Raw genomic sequence first — 27,482 nt, 5'->3', positions numbered from 1 at the left:
TTAGGTTTATTTAGCCCAATGTGTAATAACAGAGGAAGCATCGTTGGGCAGGGGTCTCCCCCAAGACCCCTCAGTTATATCTGAGTAGCACATTCCCTACCCATAAAGTGAGGATATTGTATAATCCCTAGTTGTTCATAGGTTCTGAGAATACAGGGTCTGAGCTGGGGGCATGGGTGCGCAGAACCCCCAGGGTCAGCCCCCCTGCGTGTACAGTGTGGTGAGCAGTTCAGCTGGGTGGAGTCTGACTGTTAGGTAGATCCTGAACTGACTCCCAGGAGGCCCCTCCACTTTTGTCCCCTCCTGGGAAGAAAACTGTGGCATATGTCACAGATTTGGAGGACATAGAACCTTAGGAGGCAGAGGAGGTGAGGATGGGGATGGAGGTTTCCCAGGTGGGCAATCAAGAGGGAGGCTGGCGTAGGCGGCATTGTCGAAGGACAGTGATGAGTCAAGCCGAGCACATGGTGCATCCAAAGGCAATCCAGCAGTGGGTCCAGAATCATCGATGTGGTGGACTACTGAGGAGGGGCCCTGCAACAAAAGTAGGCAGGTCAGGCAGAAGGAGTGCCCCCCATGCCCCAATTACCTTCAGTGGGAAGCTGGGAGCATCCTGGATATCCATCCCTCCACCTCTCTCTAATCCTAAGTATGTCTGTCAGTGGACAGGAGGACTTTGAAAGTTGATGAATATTTTCAAGACCAAGTTACCCGCCAGATCTAGGGAGGTGAGTTACCCAGGTGATCACTGGGGCCAAGTTTACAGCATTTAGGAAGAGGACTGGGTCCCTCTCCTTTCTCCACCTTATCATCCTGGGACCTCTCAGCAATTGTGATGGATGGAGACTCTGGGGGAATTTGGTGGTGGACTTGCAGAAACCTCTTACCGTGCCTGCAACTCTCTGGCTTGGGAACTGGTCACAGACATCAGGCCTGTTCCCTGGCAGGACAGACAACAGCACACAGTCTACTTCCAGGGCTGACTCCACTCCCTCACTCCCTTCAGAAGCCTTTGAAACTTTTTTCCTAGTGCATATTTTCCTGCCCTCTCCCACTGCTAAACCTCTACCCTTCATCTCCCAGACCCCTCCCCCAGTCTCCCCATCTCTCCCCACCCATTTATTGCTTCCATATTCAGTCTACCTCCTGGAACCCTTCCCCTACTTATTACATCCCCTTTCTTCTAATCCCCTTCCCCCCAATCTTTCCAATTGGATATTTCCCCAGGCCTGCCCACATTGACTCTCCCTCCCTCCTCTTCACCCTTCAGCTATGGGAATTCTAAAGTGTGGGTGCTTAACTAAAGCCTAGACAAGTCTTTCTGTAGGGATACAGACTTAGACTCCTGGCCTCATCTGCAAAACTGGTTGAGGCTGGGATAGGTGGGTAGACAGCTACTGACCTCTCTTTTTGGTCATGACAGCAAACAGCACCACAGCTGCCACCAGAAGGCCCAGAAGGGACACAGCACACCAGATCAAGGGGATGCTGAGGGACAGAAAGGAATAGGTAGGCTTAGCCCTGAACCCTATGGAGAGTTGCTAACCAGGAGCTCTGGGACATTGAGAGGAGAGCCACATTCTTGGGGATCCAGGGTTGAGAGGACATGGAACAGGATGCGGAGAGTAGACTCAGGTAGACGGACACATTATCAAGGTGTCCTGGCTGAAGATCCTCTAGGATGAAGGACCCAATGCTGAACTGGGGTAAAGAGATTGGTCAGTTTGTCTGTCAATCAGAAGCTCCCGGAGATGGAAGGAATCCCCCTTCAATTTAGTCTAGAGCTCAAAATAATTCACATCTTCACCAATCACCTTCTCCCAGCCACCCTAATCCAGTCTTGCCAGTACCTCTTCTGCTGGCTGGATTCCCAGGGGCTGGCACTGCCTGCAGGATCCAAGGAGGGGTCCTCAGCCAGACTGCCATGCTTACGGGTCTCCTCCTCCTCCTCTCTCAGGCCAGGAGCTAACTCAGAAGGAAACATTTAATGAGAACACCCACTGTGGGCGGGCTTCATGGCTTGATGGGGTCTGAGGGACTAGGAAAATGGATACAAGGAAGAAGAAGCCCTGAGAAAGGGACACAAAGGAGCAGCTGGGACATTCCTCAGGGCCTCTCATTCTGTGGGTCGGGGAATGGCGCTGACTCTGTATCTTCACCTAGTTGCAAATGTACCCTCTTTCCTCTGCCACCAGCTCCCTCCCTGTCCCCCTGCATTTCTTCTCCTTTGCCTGCTCCGCCCCGCACCCCCCTAGTCTTCCCAGGCTTCCCAGACTATGCAGAAAAACCACTGAGTAATCTCTGCCTGTCTTCTGCCCCCACCCAGGAAAGGTCTCTCCAGCTTCACCCTCAGTGGTGACCTTGCTCCCAACTCACTGGCCTCAAATGCTGCCTCTCTATATACCTGTGACCCTGTGGTCCCGCCTGAGTGCTGCTCGAGCCCCATCCTAAGCTCCGCTCTCAGGTCAGCATTAATGTGAGGCAACACAGGGACACCCTCTGAGAGCCTCAACAGTATCTGAGACTCAGTTTTGTGACTGTCATCCCTATAAAATGCTTGAATTCTGGCTACAGGTCTCAGGTTTAGTTGACCTGGGCCAGAATATTAGTTTGGGTACCTGGCCAGTCTTTTCAGGCCATCTAGGATGGGGCCTCACCTTATTCTTGAGAGATTCACCATGAAAGTGCTGTGGTGCCAATCTTGCTGCCCATGTCCTGCCCTCCTGGTGCCATGAGGCTGCCTTGGTCAATGCTCTCTGAAGCTAGATGCTTGCCTGAGCTTCAGGCCACAGCCTCTGGCTTCCCCGTACCATTTCCACACACCTGCCTGAACCTGCATCCTCTGCAGCAGCAACACATTGCAGAGGGCTCTGGGGACCTGCCTCCCTGCCCCCTCTTCCCAGTGAGGCTTATCACAATTTGCCTTTTAGGAATTTAAAAGAATTCCTTGACCACAGAGTGACAAAGAATAACTAGGATTAACCACTATTTTTGTGGTACAGGTTAACAACTCAAGATGAGCAGATTTCAGTCTACCCTCTTATTTATGGAATACATTTCTTAATTTTATTCTTTAGGGATTAGACACAAATGATTTGAGAAAAGGAAGAACAAAAAAGTGAAAAAAAAGGTCAGTATCCATCAGAGAAAAGTAGCAGTAGTCCCCACTTTAGATGGCTGATATTTTCCTCCAGTATAGTTTATTATAGCATCTTATTTTTCGGGTAAAAAAAAATGTTTATTTTAGTACTTAAATGCTTGAAAGATGTGGACTGCATGAATGAAATGTAAAAGCAAAGTGTTTTATATACTGAAATTAGGGTTGAGACTTTGAGCCTACATATTAATGACACTTTTTCCATTTTTAAAACTGAATGAGTTGAAATAGTTGAGTTGTACCCTGCCTGGAGGTCACATAACCACTAGAAGCTCCATGAAGACTTGTCAGGTTAATATATGAATTCAGTTCATTTTAGTTCATCAAACTCATAACTACAGGATGAAAAATCTTAAAGGTATAAAAATTTTAATTTATTTATATGCTGGAATTCAATTTTGGGGGGTTGGGCGGGTACCAGGGATTGAACTCAGGGGCAATTGGCCACTGAGCCCCATCCCCAGCCCTATTTTGTATTTTATTTAGAGACAGGGTCTCACTGTTGCTTAGCCCCTCACTTTTTTGCTGAGGCTGGCTTTGAACTCGCCATCCTCCTGTCTCAGCCTCCCGAGTCTCTGGGATTTCAGGCATGCACCACCACACTCGGCTCAAACTCAATTTTGTTTAAAACATTTCTAAGGAGGAAAAAAAAAAGATAGCATTGAGTATGCTGGAAAAGGAAGCAAAAACCATGGTGTGTGAGGAGGAGCCTCTTTGTGGCAGGGGAATCCATGATGTGGGAGGTGATTTATCTCAGACTCCCACCCAGTTCAGTTTCCGCTCCCTACAGGGCTGTTATGAAGATATCTCTCCCACGGCCTCCCCGCAGGCACCCCCGTCCCTCAAGGCCCAAGAGCCCTGGCCACAGGTGGGGGCTGGGAGGGCAGGTCAGAGGGTGATGGAAGGCCCAAGATAACTCACCCGAGGGAAGCACCTCCAGAGAGACCTGGTGCAACATCTGGGGCCCCAGGGCTCCCTCCACCATGCAGCCGTATTGCCCTGCATCCTCCTCCTGCAGGGTGACCATTTCCACCTGCAGCAGACCCCCTCCCAGATCGGTGAGAAACATGTGTCTGTCTCCTGGGGCTGAGCGATCCACCCCTGAGGACACCAGGGGCTGGCACCCCTCAGGCGAGAACCGGCACCACACCTTCCGGGCTCTGACATCCTGGAGCCGGTAGTGACACTGCACCAGAATGGAGCCCCCCACGGGCACCTGCAGTACCTCTGGGAGGCTGCCCTCGGAGCCCTGACCTAGGGAAGGAAAGGAGGTGGGAGTGAGTGTGGGCTGGGGGCTGGGGCCACCTCCCAACCCAGCCTCTAGCGTGAGGATATGGCTTCTGCAGGAACCCCAGCTATTCCTGGACACGGAAGGAGGAGTAGCTGCATCTGAGCCTTACCTGCTCGTCCCAGGAGCAGCAGCAGGAGAAGCCTGGGGCCCATGACTGGGCTGGCAGATGTCAGTTCTGGGGTTCTCCTGGTCACTGACACAGCATTCCTCTGAGGGAAGGAAACATCTATCTCCGATGGTCACATGGGGCTCTCCGTGACCACAGAGTGGGAGGTAGGGACGGATGGGCATCTCCAGGGTAGGGGATAGGGAGCTCTTCCAAATGCTGGTTGGCTTAGTGCTCAGGAACTGACCCTGCAAGCAGGGGCCAGCAGGGCTGGTGAGAAGACCAGAGGAAAGGCAGGAGCCCAGGGCGGGGGCCAGCCACAGCGGGAGGTAGGGGCAGGATCTCAGAGAAGAAGGAAGGGTGACCTTCGGGGTCTTCCAAATCTGTGGATGGGAAGCTACAAAGGAGGAAGGAACGTGGCCTACTAATGTCCAAGACCAGCTGGTTTTAAGTTATTCACAAATGCCCCCATCACACCCCCAGGGCTTCAGGACACTGCCCCTCCTGAGTGCCACTTCACAGCCGGTAAGGTTACCTCCATGGCACACCTGGCCTGGGGCTGGCTCCTGTCTCCCCTGCACACTCCAGTCCCTTTCCATAGGGATCCATGCTCCTCAGCTCTGGAAACCAGATTACTACCTTGACAGTTACTTCTCTGTATTCTTTTTCCTCCCTCCGTTTTGTCTACAACTTATCAATTAGTTGGATGTGGAAACTTTCATATCCATCTCTTTTTCGTATCTTTCCTCATTTCCGTCTTTGTGTCCAGGTTGCTCTGCCTTTTAGGAGATTTCCTCATATTTTTCTCTACCTCTTCTTTTACTATCTTTTGAATTTTTATTCTTTAATATTTTTAATTTGCAAGATCATATTCTCTCTCTCTCTCTCTCTCTCTCTCTCTCTCTCTCTCTTTCCTCCAGGCATTCTTTACTGATGGCATACTAGTTTGTTTCATGAATGTTCTGTCCTCTCTGTTGGGAGACAATTCTCAGTTCTTCACCTTTTTTGCAAAGAGGCCTATTGAGAGAGGAACACTGCGGGTGCGGGGTGAATGTGCTCAGTCTTGCCTTGGAAGCTAGAGACTGTTACCTCCTGGGAGATTCATAGCCTTCCCCTTCCTCCCTGGAGAAAATGTATTCATGCTGGAGAATAAAGTTCTCCCTCTTTCTCTCTCTTTCTTTCTGTCACTCCCTCCTTCCCTTCTGCTCTCTCTCGAGATAGACCAACGTCCCAGATGCTCTACATAAACTGCAAATCTCATAATTTGGAGTTCCTCTCCTGGGATGCAAACCCACTTCCCGCACTGGAGACACCAGGCCTTCATTCATGCAGCCCAGTGTCTGGGCTCTGAGGAACAAGGACAGAAAGTGAGTAATAAACTGACCACGGGCACCAGGGTGGACAGCAGCAGTCAAAGAGATTAGAGCTGGGCTGGGGCTGTAGCTCAGGGGTGGAGCACTTGCCTAGCATGGATGAGGCATTGGGTTCGATCCTCAGCACCAAGTAAATAAAATAAAGGTATTATATCCATCTACAACTAAAAAAATAAAATAAAATAAAAAGAGACTAGAGCTGTCTGTGGGGACACCTGGGTGGGGCACCTTGCAGGGTAAGGCCCAGGATAGGACTGGAAAAGCCACCCTCCCTCCCGCCCTCCTCTTCCCTCTCTTGTCCTTTTTTCCTTCAGGCACAAGGGAGTCGAGAAAGGGAAGCTGGCCCTGGGAGCCTGAGACGGCCAACTAGGGTAAGCTGAGCCTAGTGAGGTGGGTGGTAGGGTGACCCACTAGCCCTGCACGCTGGGGACTGAAGGTTTTCCCAGGACATGGCAGAAAGTCCTGAGCAAACCAGGTATTTATCTGTTCTGCCAACACTTTAATTTCCTTGCAAGAAAGTTATTTTCACATTAATAAGCCACCTGGGTGTGTTTTGTGATGAGCAGAATTATGTTCAACATTTAACTGAATTCCTCAAATGTATATTGTCCACTGCTGGGACAGAGGTGGCCAGGCAGGAGACTGGCCTCCAGGGAGGTGTCATGTTGCTGGACATGACTGGGAGGAAGTGAGTTTATTGAGGACGTACTATGTACCAGACAGCTGGCCAGGGACTCTCACAAATGTTATTACTTTTAACCTCACAACCCTGTGAAGATGGCCAGGCATGGGAGGGGGAATGTTTGTGGTTAGTTAGTTTGTGGGTGAGGACACAGGCTCAGAGGGTCTGGGGCACTCAGCATGTCCGGCCAGGGGCAGAGGTCAAACTGAGGCTCAGTGATCTGCGTGCCCTCAGTCCAGGGTGCTCCTGAGCCCACGGCTGGGGACCCCAGTGGTGATCCCAATCCAGAGGTGGAGGACTCTGACGGGGCAGAGCAGGGAGGAGAAAAGGCCAAGTTCTCAAGCCGAGGAAGCTCCATTCTGAGCTGGAGCTGAATGGGGGCCACTGTGCCCGAGCGCCAGGTGTCCCCAATGCCTCCTCCCGTTGGTGCCCATATGGGAGTAGGTACCGAGGGCTCAGCTCAGTCCTGGCACTTAGACTTTGTCCAGAATCTGTGGGGACAAGGCTGCTGGCCCAGGATGTAATGAGGGAGTTTGATGTCCACCGAGCCAGGGAAGCCCGAGAAACAGTTTGGCCCAGAGTACGGAGCTCCAGGGTGGGGGCCAGGGAGCAGCCTGAGTCGGGTGGGGACACAGCTGGGACCAGGGGAGTGACGTGAGGCTAGAACGTGAGCTCTGTGCTGAGCACCTTCTCAGTGACCCCAAGTCTAGCCACCTGGGACCGCTGTGGCCGACTTGGTTCCTCCTCCTGCTGCAGCCCACCCTCACCCCGTCTCCCCCTCACTCCTGCGTAAGATGAAGAGGGACTTGTGAGGCTGCCCCCCTGCCCGGAACACCCTCCCTCATGCCGTCCTGGTTCATTTCCTCCCCTCCTTCGGGGACACCTCAACGGCACCTCCTGATCACCCGTTTAAAGCAGACCTCCCCAGCCCTCTGCAGCCAGGACTCTCTACCTGGCTTTGGTTTAATTTTTTCCCTGGCACTTTTTGCCCTCAGGCAGGGCACACCGTCAGGTTTCCTGCTGTGTTGTGCTCCTGTTTTTCTCCCTCTTCTCCCTCCAGACCGCTCTCCGTGTGGGTGGAACCCTGGTTGCTGTTCACTGTTGTCCCTCCAGAGCTCAGGATGGTTCCTGGCATAGACCACCAGACGCCAAGGTGTTCTGAATAAATTAAAGGATGAATGAGTGGGACTGAGCAGAGGGAAGGGTCCCTTGAGGGCCAAATGAACTTTGGATCCCGAGGCAATACTGGGGAACCCAGGGAAGCCCCGTCCCTCTTGGAGCCTTGGTTTCTTTTTAATATGATGAGGGGCTTGGACCACATCTCCAGCTCTGATAGGCTGCACTGTGACCCAGCCCTCGTCCCTTCTCTGGAGGGAAGTAGCCTGGTGGATGCAAACTTCAGGGGGTGAAAGGATGAGTCAGGTGCAGGGCCTTGGGGGCAGGAGCCGTGGTGGGGCTGGTGGAGGGGCGCCTGGGGCTGGGATGAGGCTGGTGAAAGGAAAGTGACCACAAAACTCTGAGCCACCAAGAGGTCTTTATTGCAGCAGTTCAACAGAGGAGAAAAAGAGTGAGAGAGAAAGAGCGGGGAAAGAGAGAAGAAAGAGGGGGGAGAGCAAAGAGAGAGAGAGAGAGAGAGAGAGAGAGAGAGAGAGAGAGAGAGAGAAGAGGAGAGGAGAGAGTGAGAGGGATAGTGAAAGCAAGAGAAGAAAGAGCAAAAGCAAGAGAGAGGGGCTGGCAGGAGGGAGCTTTTATAGCCCAAATCTAATGGGGTCTCTGATCTGCAGGCTGCCTTGTTGGCAAGCAGTGATTGGATCACACAGTGGTGTCATCTTCTGCCTTCAGGCACTCGGGGCAGGGACTAGATGAGGGTTTCCCTTGCACCAGAACGGTGGGGATGAGTGTTCAGCCTTGAGTGGAGTTGAGTGTTCAGACTTGACACAAACAGGTGATAAAGGACCAGACAGAGGGGGTTTCAGTGCCTGGGTCATCCTGCAGCTAACATTGATTCAGCCTGTCCTGCACCTAACAGCTGGCAATAGTCCCAGGAAGCAGGGGGAAGGAAAGGGGAGAGAGGAGGGAGGGAGAGGAGAGAGGGAAGGAAAGGGAGAGAAAGGTGGGGGAGGGAGAGGGGATGAAAGAGGGAGGAGGGAGAGGAGTGGGGGAGGGAGAGACAGGGAGAGAGAGGGGGAGGGAAAGGAGAGAGAGAGAGAGGGAGAGGGGGAAGAGAGAGGGAGAGGGAGGGAATGAGCACAGAGGGTGACAGGAGAAGGGGGCCTGACTTGGTGCCTGAATCTAGGGAAGGGAAGAGAAAAAGGAAAAGGTTGACCAGATCGGAGCCTTGGAGAATAGAGGGACATGGTACCTCTGGACCCCAGGCCCCAAGCAGTGAGATCCTTTAGCTTTCCTTCATCTAACCCTAACCCTAACCCTAACCCTAACCCTAACCCTAACCCTAGCCAGGAAGCAAAAGAGAAGACCTTCTGGAAGGCCCAAATCCAGTAAAACAGGACAGTCGTGGATTGACTTCTGAGAGTGTTTAATGTCCAAAGCCCAGGAGTTGAGAAGTGACCTGCCTCCCAAAACACATCCCCCACACACATCCCCCCCCCCCCCACACACACAGACACACACACACACACACACACACACACACACACACACACACACGGCCCTCCTTCTGGGCCCCAGAACAAGCAGGGTGCAGGCTGAGTGATGTCTTGCTGGGGCAGAATCAGGAGTCTCGAGCGCGCAGGCTGGGGTGGCCCCTGGACGGCCTCTCCCCAGCTTCTCCCATCTGGGGTCCTCTCCTCTCATGTGTCCGCGGGGCCTGCAAGGACGGTGCTCAGCCCTCCCGCCCTGCTGCCCCCCAGCCGTGGCCAGGCTCCCCAGCCCACCTGTCAGCGTCTGGAGCCGGTGCCCTGGGTCGTAGCCACAGCCCTGCCCGCTGGCTGGAAAGCTCCTCAGCTTCTGGCATCGCCAGGCTGCCACCCAGAGAGCGCCGGCAGTCAGCAGCTTGCTGAGAAAGATGAAGGCCAGGAGGAGGAGGACGGAAGTAGGTGGAAAAGGGGTCTCCCTTGAGAAAGAGAAGGAGGACACTTGGGAACCTCGAGGTGGCCTGGAAGCTGGAGTCTCCCCAGAGGATTGGGGAAAGCACCCTGCCCAGCACATCCTGGGTGGGGCTGGCAGGGCCTGCACACCACCCTCCCTCCCTGGCAGAGCAGCTGTCTGCTGTGCACGTGGTCTCCTAAGGTGTGTGAGTGTGTGCACACGCGCATGCACTCAGTGGTTACATGAGCATTTAAACACCGACACTCAGCCATGGACCCGTCAGAAGAGATTCTGGTTCTACCAAAGGGACGGGGACCCAGGAGTCTGGGACTGGTGTTGCGACTCTCGCTGTGGCTGAGGCATGGGGTCCTGGGCTGCCAGGGGAGGGGTGGGGGGCTCCCCAGTCAGGCATCGGAGAGCCAAAGTGTGACAGAAGGATTTCAGTCTCCTGTCATTGGGACCGTCACGCCAGACATGCCAGCTGACGGGCAGGGTGTAAACAGGACCTGGGAAACAGGACCTTTCCTGATCTAATTGTCCTGGAATCCGCGGTCCTGGGACCTCCGTCCCTACCCGGCGTGGGCTCTGCAGCGCGGGAGTATGCCAGGTCTGCTCACTGTACCTGGAGATGCTGTGCTCCACAGGCACTGCCTCGAAGCTCCCAGACTCCTCAGGGACCCAGAGGTCTTCCGTGTCCTGGTGATCCTGGGGGTCTGCGGGAGACAGAGCTGTCACTTTGCAGCTCTGCCCTCCTTCGGGCCAACTGCCTTGGTGGGGAGAACCCAGGTGGGGTCAGTGAGGCCCTGGGAGTTCCTGTTCTGCACGGATCCAGTCGAGAACCTCTCTGAATTTCAATTTCCTCACCTGTACAGCGGGGCTGTTAGGAACACCTCCTCCCTGCAGGAGTCAGCAGGAGCCGCTCTGCGTGTCTAGTGTCACACAGGCACTCAGGGGCTGCCATCCCTCTCTCCATCACACATCCCTCCCTCCCTCCATCCAAATGGAATCATGGATGGGTTTAAATTGTCGGGCTGTCTACACAAGCAACGGGTTACTATTACTATATCATTTCCTGCCATCCTCTTGGGAGTGGACTGAGCCTTAGACCCTGACAGGGCTGGAAATGCACGTCTCTGTGCCCCGACTCCATGGAAGAGAGGGGGATTTGTGTCCAGGGCTGGCAATCGCCCCTCCTTAAGAAATACGTTTGACCCTCGTTGATGATAAAGGGCCATATCGGGAGTCACTGGAAAAGAGGAAAATCAGAAGGGATCTTTGCCCTTCTTTGGGAGACAGCTATCTGCTAGAGACAGGCAGAAGGGTGGTCCCTGTGCAAAGCTCAAGGGTGTCTCTCCTCCTCCGGTGTCACCCCCTGGGGTCACCAGGACAACCGCCATCATGTCCATTTAAACCATCCCCCCCCCCTTTTTTTTAGCAGTACTGGGGAAAAAACCAGGGGCCTCTCACATGCTAAGCAAGCTTTTGACCACTGAGCTACCCTGCCAGCCCCATCATTTCCACTTCAGGATGGGGAAATGGAAAACCTGAGAAGTGAAGCACATTCCCCAGCAAGCATTCCTTTGAGGGTTATTTTTCTGCACCAGAAAACTTCATCTACATTGATAAGTTCCTTGGCTGAGTGAGCAAGTGAGTAAATTAATCTGCTGCCCCTTAAGGACCACCTGTAGGTGTTCACATGCTAATCAGATGTCAAATGGGTGAAGCAATTTGAGAAAGTAGGGCCAAGGCTAACTCCGACAAATCAACGCAAATTAGAGAGAGATGCCCCGCCTACAGGTAACACAGCCCTGCACCAGGGCACAAGAGGAGTCCCTGCTGGACTTGGCTCCCTTGCACAGTAAGCAGCCTGCAAAACCGTCCATGGGACCCACACTGTGGATTTTCCCAGGGACCCTATGGTCCTGAACACAGATGCCCAAAACATGAGGCCTGGCCCCAACAGCCACTCACTCACCTGCCAGCACCTGCACCAGCACCTTCCGGAGCGTGTCGGCCTCACTGCCACGGAGGCTCTGGCACTGGTAGAGGCCAGCATCGTGGTCTTGAAGATTCCGCAGGGTGATGGTGAGGGTGCCGCCCAGGGCATCGTCCGTGATGGCCGTGCTCCCATTCCACTTCTTGAGGAAGGCCAGCAGCCACAGGCTGTGCGTGCTGACAACGCGCTGGCACGGGCCCTCCTGGTCCAGCTGACGGCACCAGGCCTTGCGCCGCCCCCAGTGCTTGGTGGAGTCATAGGGGCAGGAGACCTGCAGGGACTGGCCCACCACGCCCTGGAGCACTGTGGTGTTGGGGGCTCCGCCTGACTCTGCAGAGGAGACATTCGTTGACTCCTCCATTGATTTACCAAATATTTATTGAACACCTGCTATGTGCAGCGAACCAAATGGACAAAAATTCTGTCCGTAAGGAGCTTGTGCAAATGGGGAGGAAGAAACAGGTACCTGGCACAGCCCAGGCATGTTTTTGTGGGAATTTGGGAACCGGGAAACCTAGGTCCTGAGGCTGGTTTTCTCACTTTTTGACTTGCTGGGCATCTTTAGAAAGGAAACTGGCCCTCTCTGGGCCTCTTTCCAGAAACACAGGGTTTTAAAACCCCTCCAGTTCTCTTCTGCATATCTTCTTCCTGTCTTAGGGGACTAGGACCCCTCCTGTCCTGTCTTCATTTCAAGACAGCAGGGCCGCTGGCCCCTCAGGGCTGGGGCTGGTTCCCAGTGGGCTGGGAACGCGCCTGCCTGATCTGTGGCACCCACACTGATACTGCTCCACAGTCTCCTCTCTCCTGACCTTGAGCCTCCAGCTTCCCTATTTCTGTGGCTTTGTTCCCCTTTCAGGAAGGACTTGTTTCAGAACTATTTTGGGAGAGGCATGAGGCTGCTATTTTGGGCACCCTCTTTGGGGTGGAGGAGACAGACTGGAGACCCCGCTTCTTGCCAGGCAGGGGCTACCAGGGAGTCACCTGCCTGGGCCTCTTTCCTGCCCACCCCCCGTCTCCAGCCATTATTCTGACAGAAACTGGAAAGGTCAGACCAAGAAGCTGACGACCTGCCTTTTTTGGAACCAGAGACACCAATGCACAGTGGCCCCCCAACGCATCCCCTTTCATCCATCCCTCTGCCTCCAGCCAGGCCACCAGGGGCCACCACGCACCTCCTTCCCCCTTGCCGTCCACCAGGAGCTGCGGGAACAGACTCCATCACCTCTCCTCAACCCAGGTTTCCTACTGCCTTGGGGGGCGAGAAGTACCATTCCCCAATGGAAGAGGCCATCATGTGCAAGAATTGGGGGTGTCAGTGCCCCCAACTCGGTGGCCAAAACCCTCATTCCATACCTCCCATCAAGAGCTGAGGCCAAGGGGACCTTCCAAGGGTGAGAGGGTCCTCTCCCAGATGCAGGTTACAGTTCTGGGCCTTTCCTCCTTCCTTCCCTCTCTCCCTGCCACTCCCTGGAAGCTGGTCTTGTGCTTAAGTGGTTCATAATTTTAGGGGCTCCTACCAGTGCCCCCCAAACTTCCCCCGACTGCCAGCCAGTGCCTCAGAAGCCACCATCAGCATTTTCTCCTTCCCGTATGTCTGGGGGCCAGAAGCCCCTTCAGCCTCCATCCCACCAAGGTGGGCCCATGTGGGTTTGGATCCCGGGGGGGAGGGGCAGGCACGAAGACCCCCCGGCGGGTGGGGACGCTGTGCGGAACAGGTCACTTGGGCGAGGCAAGGACTTCCATCTCCCTCATAGTTCAGCCCAGTGCCAGCTCCCGGTCTCCACCTAGTCATATGTTCAAGGAAGGGGAGGGAAAGAAGGAATGGGGGGACCTACCTGTGACAAAGAGCAGGATGAGCAGCCAGAGAGGCTCCATGCCTCCCACCCTGGCCAAGGGCTGATGTGCCTTGTGCAAGATCTTGTCTTTCTCTTGAACTGCAGAAAAGAGAGGGACCCACACGTCAGGCGCTGCGCACAGGAAACTGGGCTCCTGGCCATTGAGCAACACCAGGGCTGGGGTCTGGCTTCGTGATTCAAGGAGGGGCTGCGTGGGAGGGAGGGAGAGGAGGAGCCCGCACTGCAGCCCAGCTGGAGGAGGCCCGGGATCCCAGACCTCTGAGAGGTCAGCCGCCACAGGCCAGTGCCAGCCCCCGTGACCCTACAGGGCTGGGGCCGCTCAGTCAGAATCCTGGCTGGACCTAGCCGGGTGGTCACTCTGCCCACAGCTGCATGCCAGCCATCTGCCGGTGCTGGCCTCCCTAAGGACAGAGGACAGCTGCTCCTCTGGGAGGACATGACTCACATTCAGCCCTTCTAGTCCTTCCCCCGGGCTGGCACCCCAGAGTGTGGTAGCCTCTGTGAACATGGACCCAGACTTCCTTCTCCACGTCTGCCCTTCCTTGCTCCTGGTGTCTGTGACCACACACCCGGAACCCCTCCATGCCTCCGTCCCAGTATCCGTAAATGAACATGATGATAATATATGGCGCTGTCGGAGGGTGACATGGATTCCTACAAGTAAAGGGCTTTTGAACAAGGCTCAGGAAGCACAGCATGAGTACTCACCGTGACTACTACCTGGTTAGCAGGAGAAAGGGAAAATGGGTTGTCCCCAAGAGGAAGGCCTTTCTCCCTCATCTGAAATGTCCTCCAGCATGGCCTCCTTTGACCAGTGGGTGTTTTCTGCGTGACATGCTCCAGCATTTATTCTATGCACAGGGCAGGATGTGAAATCCTGACCATCCAGTGGGACAGAGTAGGACTTGGCACTTCCCTGAGTCCTTGGGTACCGGTGTTTTCCCACAGGTTCCCCCAAAGAGTGACCCAGGCACAAGGACTCACATGTGCAATGGCACAAAGGTATGAAGTGTCCCTGAGCCTGGGATGGGGTTGGGGGAGGCTTGAAGCAATTCCCAGGGGCAGGAATTAAGTCGTGTTGGGAGTCATGGTGGGAGAGGCTGGGCACTGTGGAGACTGCACAAGATCAGGCTCTAGTCTCTGGTGGACACGCATCTATTCTTCCTTTTTTTTTTTTTTTTTTGGTTTGTTTTTTGGTACTGGGATTGAACTCAGGGACCCTTAACCACTGAGCCACATCCCCAACCCTTTTTTGTGTTTTATATAAAGACAGGGTCTCACTGAATTGCTAGGGCCTTGCTAAGTTGCTGTGGCTGGCTTTGAACTCACCATCCTCCTGCCTCAGCCTCCCGAGCTGCTGGGATTACAGGTGTGCACCACCACGCCTGGCTTATTTGTTCTTTATTCATGTATTTACTCAGATCTGTTGTGGCCTGGCCGTGAGAACAGGAAGTGTAGTTGGAGATGGGAGTTCAACTGCCTACCCTTAACCTGAAGGCTCAGGGTCACTGGCTTCCTCTATTTGCACCCTTCTGGAGTTTTTTCTTCATCAGGTTTATTGGTGAATAATTTATTTGTTAAAAAAAAACACAACTTGTCCTTTTGGGGCATCCGGTTCTATGAATTTTGACAACCTCCTACATCTGTGCAACAACCACCCGGTCACCAAGGCCGTAACTAACACTGTAGTGGAGAAGCCTTCCATAGCCCAAACTTAGCCAACCTCCTCCTCTCCGACTTTAGGCCCTGGCAACTACCCCGTTGACTTCTGTCCCTGCAGCCTCCTGCCCTTCTAGAGTGCCGTCTGCGTGGAGTCACATGTAGCCTTTTGAGTCTGTCTCCTTCACACAGCACAATGCACTCGACATGTGAGAAGCTGTGTTTCTCAGCCATTCATTTCTTTTTATTGCAGAACAGTATTTTGTTGGATGGCTGGACCACAGGGACTTCAGCCATTTACTGACTGATGGACATTTGGTTTGTTTCCAGTTTGGGAAAATTGTGAAAAAAAGCCGTGACTTTCATGTTTATAAACATTTATGTATCTAAGCCTTCGTGGGTACACACCCTCATATAGATGAGCATGCAGGTATTTATCTTTTGTGTGGACATATTTTCCATTTCTTTGGGTAAAGTCCTAGGAGTGGGAGTGCCAGGCCATACGTAAGTGAATAGCTATCTCTATAAAGGCCAGTTTCTTCCAAGAAGCTTCCCAACACCTGATATTGTCAGAATTTCCCCCCCTCCCCCCCAACTCCCCCCTCATCCCGCTCCCCCTCCCCCTCCCCTCCTCCTCCCCTCCCCCTCCTCCCTCCCTCCAGCACCCCCCACACCCCCCCTTCAATGCTTGGGATTGAACCCAGGGCCTCACACATGCTAGATAAGCACTGAGCTACATCCCCCAGTCCCGACAGATTTTTTAAAAAGCCTTTTTATATATTTATGGTGATATCTCATTATGGATTTAATTTGCATTTTCCTAATGTCTAGTGATGTGGAGCATCTTTTCATTGTCATCTGTATATCTTTGGTAAAGTATTTTTAGTTCAAATCTTTTGTCTATTTATTATTTATTATTACCATTATTAAGTTTTGAAAATTTTTTATATTCTGGATACCAGTCCTTTATTGGATATGTAATTTGCAGATACTTTCTTCTAGTCTGAAAATTTCTTTCTTCTGTAGCAGTGTCTTTCAAATGAATAGACAATTTTAATGTTAATGAGTACAATTTATTGATTTTGTTAATTTTATGCATCATATTTGTGTGTGTGTGTTCTAGTAAGAAATTTTGCCCACCTCTAAGTGACCAGAACTTTCTCCTGTATTTTCCATTAAAAGTTTTGCCATTTGGGATTTTACATTTTGGTCTAGGCTCCATTTTTTAGTTGATTGTTACATGTGGTGTAAAATATAATCAGAAAGAGATGTTTGGGCGTGTGGATTGTACCAGTGTCACTTGTCAAGAAGACTGTCTTGGGCTGGTGCTGCAGTCTGGCTGGGCACAATTCACGAGCCACTTGTCAAGCAGAAACGAACTTTATTTTTAGAACACACGCTGCACTACACAAGCTCTTCAGGAATTCCCTCAGAGCCCAACTGCTGCCACCAGCTTCGGGTGAGCCTCTCACCCCCCACTCCTCCCGCTCTTGAGGCTGATTGGCTGGGTCACATGGGCAGAGCCAAAAGAGTCCCCCAGTGAGCAGTTCCGTGGTCTGAAAGAGCGGGAAACAGCCCAATGAGCATCACCGCAGAGGAACCAATCAGCTGGAAGTTTGCTGGGGCCGCTTTGGCTGTGGCTCTCAACAAGCTGGGGTTGTGGCTCAGTGATAGAGCACTTGCCTAAAATGTGTGAAGCACTGGGTTCAATCCTCAGCACCAAATTTTTAAAAAATGAAATAAGGTTATTGTGTTCATCTCTAGAAATATTTTTAAGAAAACTGTCCTTTCTCCATTGGATTGCCTTAGTGTCTCTATTGAAAATCAGTTGGCATGGAGGTCTATTTCTTGGTGGGAGGGGTTACTAGAGATTGAACTGAGGGGCATTCAACCACTGAGTCACATCCCCAGCCCTATTTTGTATTTTATTTAGAGACAGAATCTCACTGACTTGCATAGTGCCTCAATTTTGCTGAGACTGGCTTTGAACTTGTGATCCTCCTGCCTCAGCCTTCAGAGCTGCTGGGATTATAGCCCTACACCACCAGGCCTGGCAGAGGTCTATTTCTTAATTGGCAGTTGAGTTCCACTGACCTACACATCCGTCTCTTTACCAATATCTCGCTGTTGAGACTGCCTATTGTAATTTATCGTAAAACTTGAAATCAGGTTGTGGTCCTCCAAAATGGTTTTGACTATTCTAGTTACTTTAGTTTAAATTTTACAACCGGGTTATTGATTTCTATACCCACTCGCACACACACACACCTGCTGGGCTTTCTATTGAAACTTCATTGACTGGCACTGTTTGAGGAGAAACAGACACCTTAGCAAATATTGAGCCTTCTACCCGATGGACAGTTTAGCTCTTCATTCATTCGCTTCTCCTGTCTCAATGACTTCTAGTCTTCCACATGCAAGTCTTGAATTTTAATTTTACCAAAGCATTTCATAATTTTGGGGCTATTTTAAATGTTTCTAGCTTTCTAAATCTTAGAACTCAGAAGTTCCATAAATCTTTATCTCACTTTCTGACCCATTAATGTTCCATTCTAGTTCCTTCTCCCACTTCCTTCCTACCCAAGGCAAGGATCTCTTTTAGTCCTTTAAATTCTGTAGCAAAGGACAGGCATCAAGAAATATTTACCAATCACTTGCAGCATGTTCACATCAAACGTCCCCTTTTTCTAGTGCATGCTGATTCGTGGTTCCTCTGACCTTCATTTCTGAGCGCAGGAACATTTCTGCACTGTCCTAAGCCAAGCACAGGCTCCTTCCTTTTCCTGCACTAAATCTGGGTCCAAAGACACCTGCCAGCTCACAGCTGAGCACCGAGGCACATCCACTCTATTAGGACACCCAAATCTCATCGTTCACAGATGTGTGTGTTCTTCCAACCACCACGCAGGTGCCGGTCACTGTGCTGAGCAGCTTGGATCTCTTGGAGCCTTGGTGATCCTAGATACGTTGGTGACTTTGCTAAAGAAAGCCCCAGAAGCCTGGCTAGCACTGACATGGCGCGCACAGGACACATGACATATTCCTAATGTCTAACTTCAGCCGAGACCTCAGAGCGGCTGGACAGTCCTTCTCAGAATTCCTGGAGGCTCCCGGGTGAGCTCCCTTGGTGGCTGCTCAGAATCATGGCTCCTCCTGACACTCCTCCTCCTCCCCACTCCTCCTCCCCTAGGATCAACCGAGACCATCCTCACCGTCTTTCAGATCCTCCATCCTCCTCCCATCCCCCACTCCAGCCCATCTGAGCGGCCAGGGAAGCACTAGATTCCTGCCAGGACCGCGGCCAGTGCCAATACCGGCACAAGCTGGGGGCCAGTGTGACCGGAACCTGTGGCACAGGAACAGGCCTCTCAGCGGGAACAGCACAAACTCCATCAGGACACACCAGGCCAACCTGGGAAAGCCCCAGCCAGCCCTGCCTGAGACGAGGACCTGAGGGGGTGGTTGGTGGAGTCCACTCCACCATTGACTAGGGCCACCAACCACAAACATCAGAGCCCACCCATGGCATTCATGATAGGCAGCCGCCTAAGGCTTCCCTTTCCCACTTTCCTCTTTGCCCTCGCCCTGCTTTTGTTTGATCTCACCATCCTGGATTCACACCCCGGGCCTCAAGTGCCAGTCTATGTCCCTCCTCTGATTCCTCTGACGGCCCCCTTCTGCCCCCTCTCTGTGTCTCCACCACCGTTCTCTGACAATTCTGCCTCAGGTGGTTCTTCTTTTCTTAACATCTGATATTTTTCTGAGTTGAGGATCTCCGTCCTGCTCAGGGCAGGGAATCTCTCCCAGGGATCAGAGAGAGAATATGGTTAGAGGGTGGGGGTAGGGGTGGGGGTGGGAGGGGGTTAGGTCACAGGCAGGGGGGCAGCAGCCAGCAGGCCTAGCAGCAGTGACATAGGATTGTCAGCCCAGAAGGACATTCTGGTGGAGGTCACAGGAGATGAGAGACAGATGCTTAACGCGGCATGAGCCACTGGAGAGATCCCCGGGCTGAGGTCCAGTCACCGAGGGGCCTCAGATGACATCCTCATCTGCCACTTGATTGAATCAGAACTGGACAAGCCCTGGCCGCGTCAGAGAGGATTACACCCCGCACAGGGGGCAAAGTGTGGGGACAGGAAGACTGGGTGGGACAGAAATTGGAAATACAGAGTAGGGGCTAAGCGCGTGGCTTGGGTTTCACACAGATCTGTGCTTAAACCTAGTTCTGTATTAATGCGGCCCAGGGCAAGCCTCTTAACACTGGATTTCACTATCTGGGTTTGTAACGCTGTGGCAAAAATAAAAAAATAAAAGAATGAATAAAAAAATTAAGAAAAGACTAGATGTAGCGGTGTGCACATGTAATCCTGGCAACGTGGGAGGCTGAGGCGGGAGGATGGGAAGTTCAAGGACAGCCTGGGCAACTTAGTGAGAAATGAAAAGGGCTGAAAATGTAGCTCAGTGGTAGAGAACCCCTGGGTTCCATTCCCAATACCAAAATAATAATAATAATAGTTGTTGTTGGGTGCAGAGCAGGCTGAACTGTGTTGTCTGCAGGGCAGGCTGAACAGATGTTGGCTGCAAGATAGCCCACGCACTCAAACCCCCCTCTATCTGGTCCTTTATCATCTGTTTGCCTCAAGTCTGAACATTCAACCCTGCTCAAGGCTGAACACTTAACCCCCCGCCCCTTGGGCCAACAAGGCAGCTTGCAGACCCAGAGGCCCCGTTAGATTTGGGCTATAAAAACTCCCTCCTGCCAGGCCCCCCTCTCTCTTGCTCTCTCTCTCTTGCTCTCTTTGACTTTCTTGCGAGCGCTGTCTGTCTCTTGCTCTTGCTCTCTCCCTCTTCATCTCTCCTCTTCTCTTTTTTTTTCTCTCTCTCTCCTTCTTTCCTTCTTTCTTTTCTCTTTGTTGCACTGCTGCAATAAAGATCTTTTGGTTGCTCCGAGTGTTGTGGTCACTTTCCTTTCAGTTGTTATGATTTTCCTTCCATTTCAGTGAATTTCTTTCTAAAATCCTCCCTCCATCCTAGTCCATTTTTCTCTTCCCAGAAGACGGTTCCCTCAGCCCTGATGGTCCCCAGCCACACACTTTCTCATCTATGCCCTGTCTTCCAGGGTCTCCCATTTCTCCCTTCCCAACTTCACCTCCACCTTCACAAGGTCTGGTCTCCTCTGTCCTGAAATCTCCACGTGTGCCTCCACTTCCCCTCCAGGGGCTACCCTCCCACGCCTTGCTCCCAGGGCCGTTCTGAGGCCTCCATCTCCGCTTCCTCCTAACCACACACTTCTTTCAAAAATATTTTTCCATTTTTGTTTTTGTGCAACATTTAAAACATATACAAACATAGATTGAATACTTTAATAAATCCCATCTGCCAATTACCCACCTTCAACAACAGCATCACTATGTCGGATCGTGGGTGGTCTATCTCCCTTCCTCACGTATTATTTTGAAGCAAATCCTATCTATCGTGTCATTTTATCCATAGGTATCATAGTTATGGATGAAATGCTAAAGTGACTCTTTTTAACCATCTAATAGAAGAAAAAGTAGGCCCAAATCTTCATCGTGTCAGATTAGGCCCCGACTTCCTTAACAAGACTCCTACAGCACAAGAAATAAAATCAAGAATCAATAAATGGAATGGACTCAAACTAAAAAGCTTCTTCTCAGCAAAAGAAACATCCAGTGAGATGAAGAGAGAGCCTACATTTGGGGAGCAAATGTTTGCCACATGCACATCAGACAGAGCACTAATCTCCAGGATATATAAAGAACCCAAAAAACTCAACACCAAAAAACAAAACAAAAATAACCCAATCAATAAATAGGTTAAGGAACTGAACAGATACTTCTCAGAAAAAGATATACAATTGATCAACAAATATATGAAAAAAATGTTCAACATGTCTAATAATTAGAGAAATGCAAATCAAAACTAAGAGTTCATCTCAAGTCAGAATGGCAATTATTAAGAATACAAGCAACAATAAGTATTGGCGAGGATGTGAGGGAAAAGTCACACTCATACATTGCTGGAGAGACTATAAATTGGTGCAATCGATCTGGAAAGCAGTATGGAGATTCCCTAGAAAACTTGGAATAGAACCACTATTTAACCCAGCTAACCCTCTCCTGGGTCTATACCCAAAAGACTTAAAAACAACATATTACAGTGATGCAGCCACATCAATGTTTATAGCAGCACAATTCACAATAGCTAAATTGTAGAACCAACCAAGATGCCTTTCAATAGATGAATAGATAAAGAAACTGTGGTATATATACACAATGGAATATTACTCAGCATTAAAAGAGAATATCATGCTAAGTGAAGAAAACCAATCTGAAAAAAAACAAAGGTCAAATGTTCTCTGTGATAAGTGGATGCTGATCCACAATTGGTGTGGCCAGGGGAGCATGGGGGGAATGGAGGAACTTTGATTGGACAAAGGGGAGGGAGGAGAAGAGAGGGGGTTTGGGGGTAGGAAAGATGGTGGAATGAGATGGGCATCATTACCCTAGGTACATGTATGAAGATACAATGGTGTAACTCTGCTTTGTGTACAACCAGAGAAATGAAAAATTGTACTCCATATGTGTACTATGAATCAAAATGCATTCTGTCATATATAACAAATATGTAACAAATTAGAACAAATGAATAAATGATAAAAAATATAAACTTAAAGAACTTCTAATAGTTCCAACAATATCATATGTATTTCACAGGTTCAAAAACATCAGGATCCAAATAAGTCCATTCATCCAGCTGGCTAATATGATATATCTTTTATGTCTCTTTAAAGTTTCCCTCCACCTTGTCCTTCCGTTGCAGTTTATTTGTTGAAGGAGTCAGACGGTTGATCCTGTCGAATTTCCCAGAGTGTAGAGCTTGCTGACCCGTGCTCATGGTGTTGCTACCTTTCTCCTCCGTCTCTGCATTTTCTATTATTGATGCTTAGCTATAGAGCTATTTCTAGACTTTTCCCCCACTTTGGTAAATACTTTGTAGGTAGTAGTGTGTTCTCTAGCAGGAGGTACCTAACCTGGGGAGGGGGCTTCTTTTTGTGATGCTAGCAGCTCCCTTGCTCAACCCCCAGGTTCATTAATTCACGTGAGGCTGCCAAAGGGTTCATGTCTCCTTCAAGTGTTAATCAGAATACTCTGTGAGGAATGACACTCTCTCCTCTGCTTGGCTTGTGCAAGAAAGGCAAGAGGCGTGTTTTATTAGCATGCTTTTAAAAGTTCATTACCGCTCGGCAATTGTGAGGGGTTAGATTTCACATTTTGGTGTAACTATAAATGAATGATTTAAACAGATTGGAAACAACCTTTCAATCCATCGTCATGGTTACCATTACTGATGTTCAGATAATTACATCTTTGATCAGTGGTTAGTTCCTGAGTCCTTTTGAGCTGATCCAAGTTGTCTTCAATGACTTCTTCACCATCTGGTATGACAAGATGTTCGAGGCTTAGCTTGTAAATTTCTTGCTAGACTTGGGTCAATCAATTTTCGGGTGGGCCTGGTTCTTTTGAGTAAACACTGATATTTTAAAACCTACCATCTGGGCACTATTGGAGTTCAACTACTATTGGTTTACTCATTGTCTTTAGGCTTTTTACTGGACAGTCATAAAATATGTTATCTTTCTAACTACTTCTTCAAGAGTTTATGCTGATACTTTCAGTTTAATATCAGGACTATAACCAGTACAGAATAAGCAGTATTGCACGCCTATAATCCCAGCAGTTTGGGAGGCTTAGGCAAGAGGATTACAAATTTGAGGCTAGCTTCAGCAATTTAATGAGACCCTGTCTCACAATAAAAAACAAAAAGGGCTAGGGATATAGCTCTGTGGTAAAGTGCCCCTGGGTTAAATCTCCAGTACTGGGGTGGTGGGTGGGGAGTGGGGGGGGCACACAACCAAGTTACCATCTAATAACTTTTGTCTTGCACTTTTATCTTCTTTCTCTCACATTGAGAATTCTACCGCAAAATGGTAGAATTAGAGAATCACGTAGTTACCCGTTTGCTTTATTTCTTGTGATGTTTCAAGAGTGCAGAATGATAACCCCAGTGTGCTCACCAGCGATATGCTTACTGAGAACAGATAGACATCTTATTTGGCTATTATTTTTATTCTCAGGGTTTACCTTACTAGGGATGTATAATTAATATACCGTGTAAAGTTGTTCCTCTCTGTGTGTTATGTCCCCAAATTAAGAATAGGTGGGTTCGTGGATTTCTTTCTTTTTTTTCCTGGTCCTTTATTTATGTTGCTATTTTTAAAGGGAAATGTCTTTTATGACATTGTGATATAATAAGAAATATGTGTTTGGTCTCTGCCCTGGGTTCTCCCAATCTCCTTGTAGATGGGGGTACCAGGAGAATCTTTCGTTCTAATCGTTGGTCTCTGAGCCCCAGCTCCTTCACAGAGCTCCTGAGATCTTTGTAATTTTCTGAATGATGGGAACATCGGACCCGGAGCTCCTAAATCCCTTGGAATTTCCTGGGTAATAGGCACCTCTTTCGTTCTAAATAAAGGAGTCAATGTAAGTAAAGCGATTCCCTGAGTTCTGTGAGCCTTTCTAGAAAATTGATCAAACCTATGGAGAAGATCATGAGAACCTCTAATTTCACAGTCAGTTGATCAGAAGTACAAGTCACCCTGGGACTTGCAACTAGCATCTCATAGGGGTAGTGTCACGGGCCTGTGCCCTAACCTGTAGCATCTGATGCTATCTCAAGGCTGATCACATAAGAATTGAACTGAACTGTAGGACACCTAGCTGGCGGCCAGTAGAGGCTTGCTCAATATGTGGGGGAAGCACACACCCATTTTGTTGGTTGGAGTCGTGTTCTTTATTAAGTGTTGAGCATGAGAGTAGGAAAACCCTTGTTCTGTTTTGGTTTGGTGTTTTGTTTGTTTGCTTTCCTATCTTAGCATTTTATTCATGCTCTTCATCATGAATGGCTTCCTCCCAGCTCTTAACCTCCTTGTCATTTCTATTGCCTTTGACATTCTTGACCACAGGGCTATTCTCCATGCCTGCCCCTAGCCTTACCCGAGCTCTGCCCTATTCAGCCCTGCTCTGTCCCTGGGAGGCTGGTCTCCCCTGTCCCCCGGTCACACTGTCCAGGCTTCCAGTGCTCTGGTTTGCTGCTGAGTCTGGTCAAAGGGAGGCACTGGAGGAGTTAGGTAGGAGAGTGGGAGGAGAAATAAGTGTTAATTTTCCCTCCTCCCTCCCTGTCCTATGGCCACAGCTCCTTTTGGTGCTGCAACCGGATGGTTCTTTCTTCTTGCTCTTCCAAGCCAGGGGACCTAACAGCTGCCTGTCTTTGGATGCATGACCATCCCTTATTTTTTCCCATTCCTCAGTGAAGAACCTCATTTAAATGATCAGCAATTGAACCCTTTTGTGTGTGTGTGTCTGTCTGTTCCTGAGCGGGAACTTGACCTACAACTACCCTCTCTTTCTTGGTGTTCCTTTCCCCCCAGGAGAAACTGGAGAGCTTGGAGAGCCAGGAGCAGCCCTTCCCCAGAGGCATGTTTATTCCACAAACACTTTCCAAGCAAAACAGATGCCAGGGTGCAGGTGAGGTGCTGCCCCTCTGTTGCTGATCTGGAAGGGATGTCGACGTGAATCTGTAGGAACAGATTCTAGAAGGTCAATACCTTAGGTTGAGGGAGTGGAGGCAGGTCCTCAAATGAGAATGTGGAACAGGGGACTAACGCCATCTCAGCCAGAAAGGCGCATTTGGTCTGCGAGTGAGATGAGAAGTCAGGCAGACCATCAGCATGGAAAACGGAAACCAAGCTTTCACCACAGAGGTCTGACGACTGAAGACTCATCCTGCTGTGGCTAGAAGCACAATGCCTTAAAAATGGAAGAGGGTTGTTGAAGAATTGCTGCCTTCCTGCACCAAGACAGTTCCTCTAGGGAGGGGCTGATTCCCACTGGTAGCACTAACCAACATCCACCAGAGGGTGGCGCTGTTCCCCTGTAACACCCTGGTCTGAGGCGGGACATGCGGGGGGGTGCGGGGGTGGCGAGGCGGGGCGGGGCGGGGCGGGGCGGGGGGTCTTGGGAGGCGGGGGTTCTCCAAGACTTTAAAAATAATTTTTAAAATAGAAATTTTAAAAATTAATTTATAGAAATCTACTTGTTGAAATTATGACCCCATATATAACAGCATGCATAAAGTGGTTATAATATATCAATATCAATAATTCCATGATAAATACTTCTTGTGCAGTCAAAACACTGTATGTTTAACTTACAGGCAACTTCTCCCAGGCCACATGCCACACTTAGATGGGATGTCGTCCTTAAAGAGAGTACGTCTATTATACTGTCTGTGTAAAATATGTTATATATTTTTTAAATCTTTTAAAGACCACATCTAATGAGTTTTTATATTAAAAAACACATAAAAGTTCATTCTAAAAAGAAAAAAGTTGTCTTTAATTCCATCACTTAAAACATGAGCATTTATTGAATGAGCTAGGCATTGTTCTAAATATTTTACATGTTTAGAACATCATTATTATTAACATATTAATTATGTTGAGTATTAATATAATACTATGCATTACATTACTCTGTATTAATGTATTTTGTCATTTCCTATGAGGTAGGTAATATAATTGCTGCAGGTAACTGAGACTCCAGGATCACAGAGCTAGTAAAAGATGAATCTTGGATTGAGACCTGGGTCATCTAACTCCAGATTTTATTGAGTGGAATTTTCCTCCACTCCTCTAATCCCATTCTGCATAGATAATTGCTATTCACATTTTGGTGACTGTTCATCTAGTCCTTTTTCTGTGGTTACACACAAATGAGCTCATGCTAGATGCGTTATTTCGAGCTTGCATTTTTTTCATTTAATATACCTGGGACATCTTTCCACATCTTTCCACGTAATAAGTAGTTTTACTTATTATTAATAGTATCTTCATAATCTATTTAAGCAGCCTCTTACTAATGGACATTAAGCAAGTTTCTGGTTGACTCTTGCCAACTTTTCCTTACATTATACTACATTACAATATAATATAATAATATTTTGAAATGATATGTGAAAAATATATGATCAACATATATTTTTTAAATATGTATTTTTAGTTGTAGATGGACACAATACCTTTATTTTAGTTATTCGTTTTTCTGTGGTGCTGAGGATCCAACCCAGTGCCTCACATTACTACTGAGCCACAACTCCAGCCTAGCATGGATTATTTTCTCATGGCACTAATGTCTGTCTTTTGTTTGTTTTAATTTGTTTCATGTTTTTATTGGTGCGTTATAGCTGTACACTGTGATCTCTTAAGGGGTTAATGTTTTGTGGAGCATTGGGATTCTAATTTACATACTTGACTAGACACAGTAAGCTGCAGTAAGCTTGTGACTCACTCCTTTTGTGGTCCAGGGTCAATGTCTTGTAGCAGACCTCACCTTTTCACAATTTCTTGCCCCAAGTCTCCAAACCATGACCTCAACCTCAAATATTTCAACCCCTTAAACCCACAAGCTAAAATGCCCTGTCCAGAGGGATCTGGAGGGTCCTCACTGTCCCCCGCTGAGGACCAGCATGTTGATGTCCATGTGTGTGACCGAGGAGAGCTGTTTCCTTCTGCAAAGACATTATGGACCTACCAGTGGGCTGCAAAGGATTGAAGAGCCAGGAAAACGGGTTTGAGGAGAGATGTGAGTGGGACATGTGAGACAGTAAGTAGCTGCCAGGTATCAACCACAAGCTAAATAAGGACTTTGAAAATGTGCATTTGTGTGTTTCCTTGAAAGTTTTATTTTATTTTGAGTGTGTGTGTGTGTGTGTGTGTGTGTGTGTGTGTGTGTGTGAGGTGTCAGCCAGAGTTTCCTAGAAGGAAATCCCAAGAAAGCCAGGCCCACCCTGAAGCCCAGCGTGTGGGCTTACACACATGGCCGTTCCATCAGACAGAAGCAGGGGAGAAGGTACAAGCCCTCAGAGGGGACAAAGTCAGGCAGGAGAAGAGGTAAGTGCAGTTAGGAAAGAGAAGACAGGCCAGATTTCTGGATCCTGTGGAGGTTTTCCCAAGGATTTAAAATTTACATTATTTCAAGTATCTTGGAAGAGACTACATCGCCATTCACTAGACTATTTCCTCCAGAGAACACATCTAGACAGTATCTCCCAGCCTCTTGCAGTCAGAGGCCGCAAGAAGACTGGGTTCTGGAAGAAATGACGTTTGCTACCTCCAGGCCTGGCCCACGGAACCACCTGGACAATCCTAGTTCTTTCTCCCCTCTCATTTGCTG

The 27,482-nt window shown here is 49.5% G+C and overlaps 2 protein-coding genes across 2 annotated transcripts; both read right to left on the bottom strand.

Moving 5' to 3' along the window:
• Positions 1–327: 327 nt before the first annotated feature.
• Treml1 (triggering receptor expressed on myeloid cells like 1) lies at positions 328–4,600 on the bottom strand. Its single transcript, XM_076860172.1, has 6 exons — positions 4,558–4,600; positions 4,079–4,411; positions 1,851–1,950; positions 1,403–1,488; positions 888–940; positions 328–534 (listed from the first exon to the last, which is right to left on the bottom strand). Exons 1-6 carry the CDS (start codon positions 4,598–4,600, stop codon positions 328–330), a joined length of 822 nt encoding a protein of 273 aa, XP_076716287.1.
• A 4,623-nt stretch (positions 4,601–9,223) lies between these two features.
• Positions 9,224–13,605, bottom strand: Trem2 (triggering receptor expressed on myeloid cells 2). Its single transcript, XM_076860171.1, has 5 exons — positions 13,489–13,605; positions 11,633–11,983; positions 10,280–10,370; positions 9,504–9,682; positions 9,224–9,436 (listed from the first exon to the last, which is right to left on the bottom strand). The coding sequence occupies exons 1-5, from the start codon at positions 13,526–13,528 to the stop codon at positions 9,420–9,422; spliced, it is 678 nt and encodes a 225-aa protein (XP_076716286.1). The 5' UTR covers positions 13,529–13,605; the 3' UTR covers positions 9,224–9,419.
• Positions 13,606–27,482: the final 13,877 nt, after the last annotated feature.

The sequence above is a fragment of the Callospermophilus lateralis genome, chromosome 6, assembly GCF_048772815.1.
Source record: "Callospermophilus lateralis isolate mCalLat2 chromosome 6, mCalLat2.hap1, whole genome shotgun sequence".
Classification (NCBI taxonomy): domain Eukaryota; kingdom Metazoa; phylum Chordata; class Mammalia; order Rodentia; family Sciuridae; genus Callospermophilus; species Callospermophilus lateralis.
The sequence above is the reverse complement of the archived record's forward strand: the minus strand, read 5'-3'. Positions and strand labels throughout refer to the sequence as shown.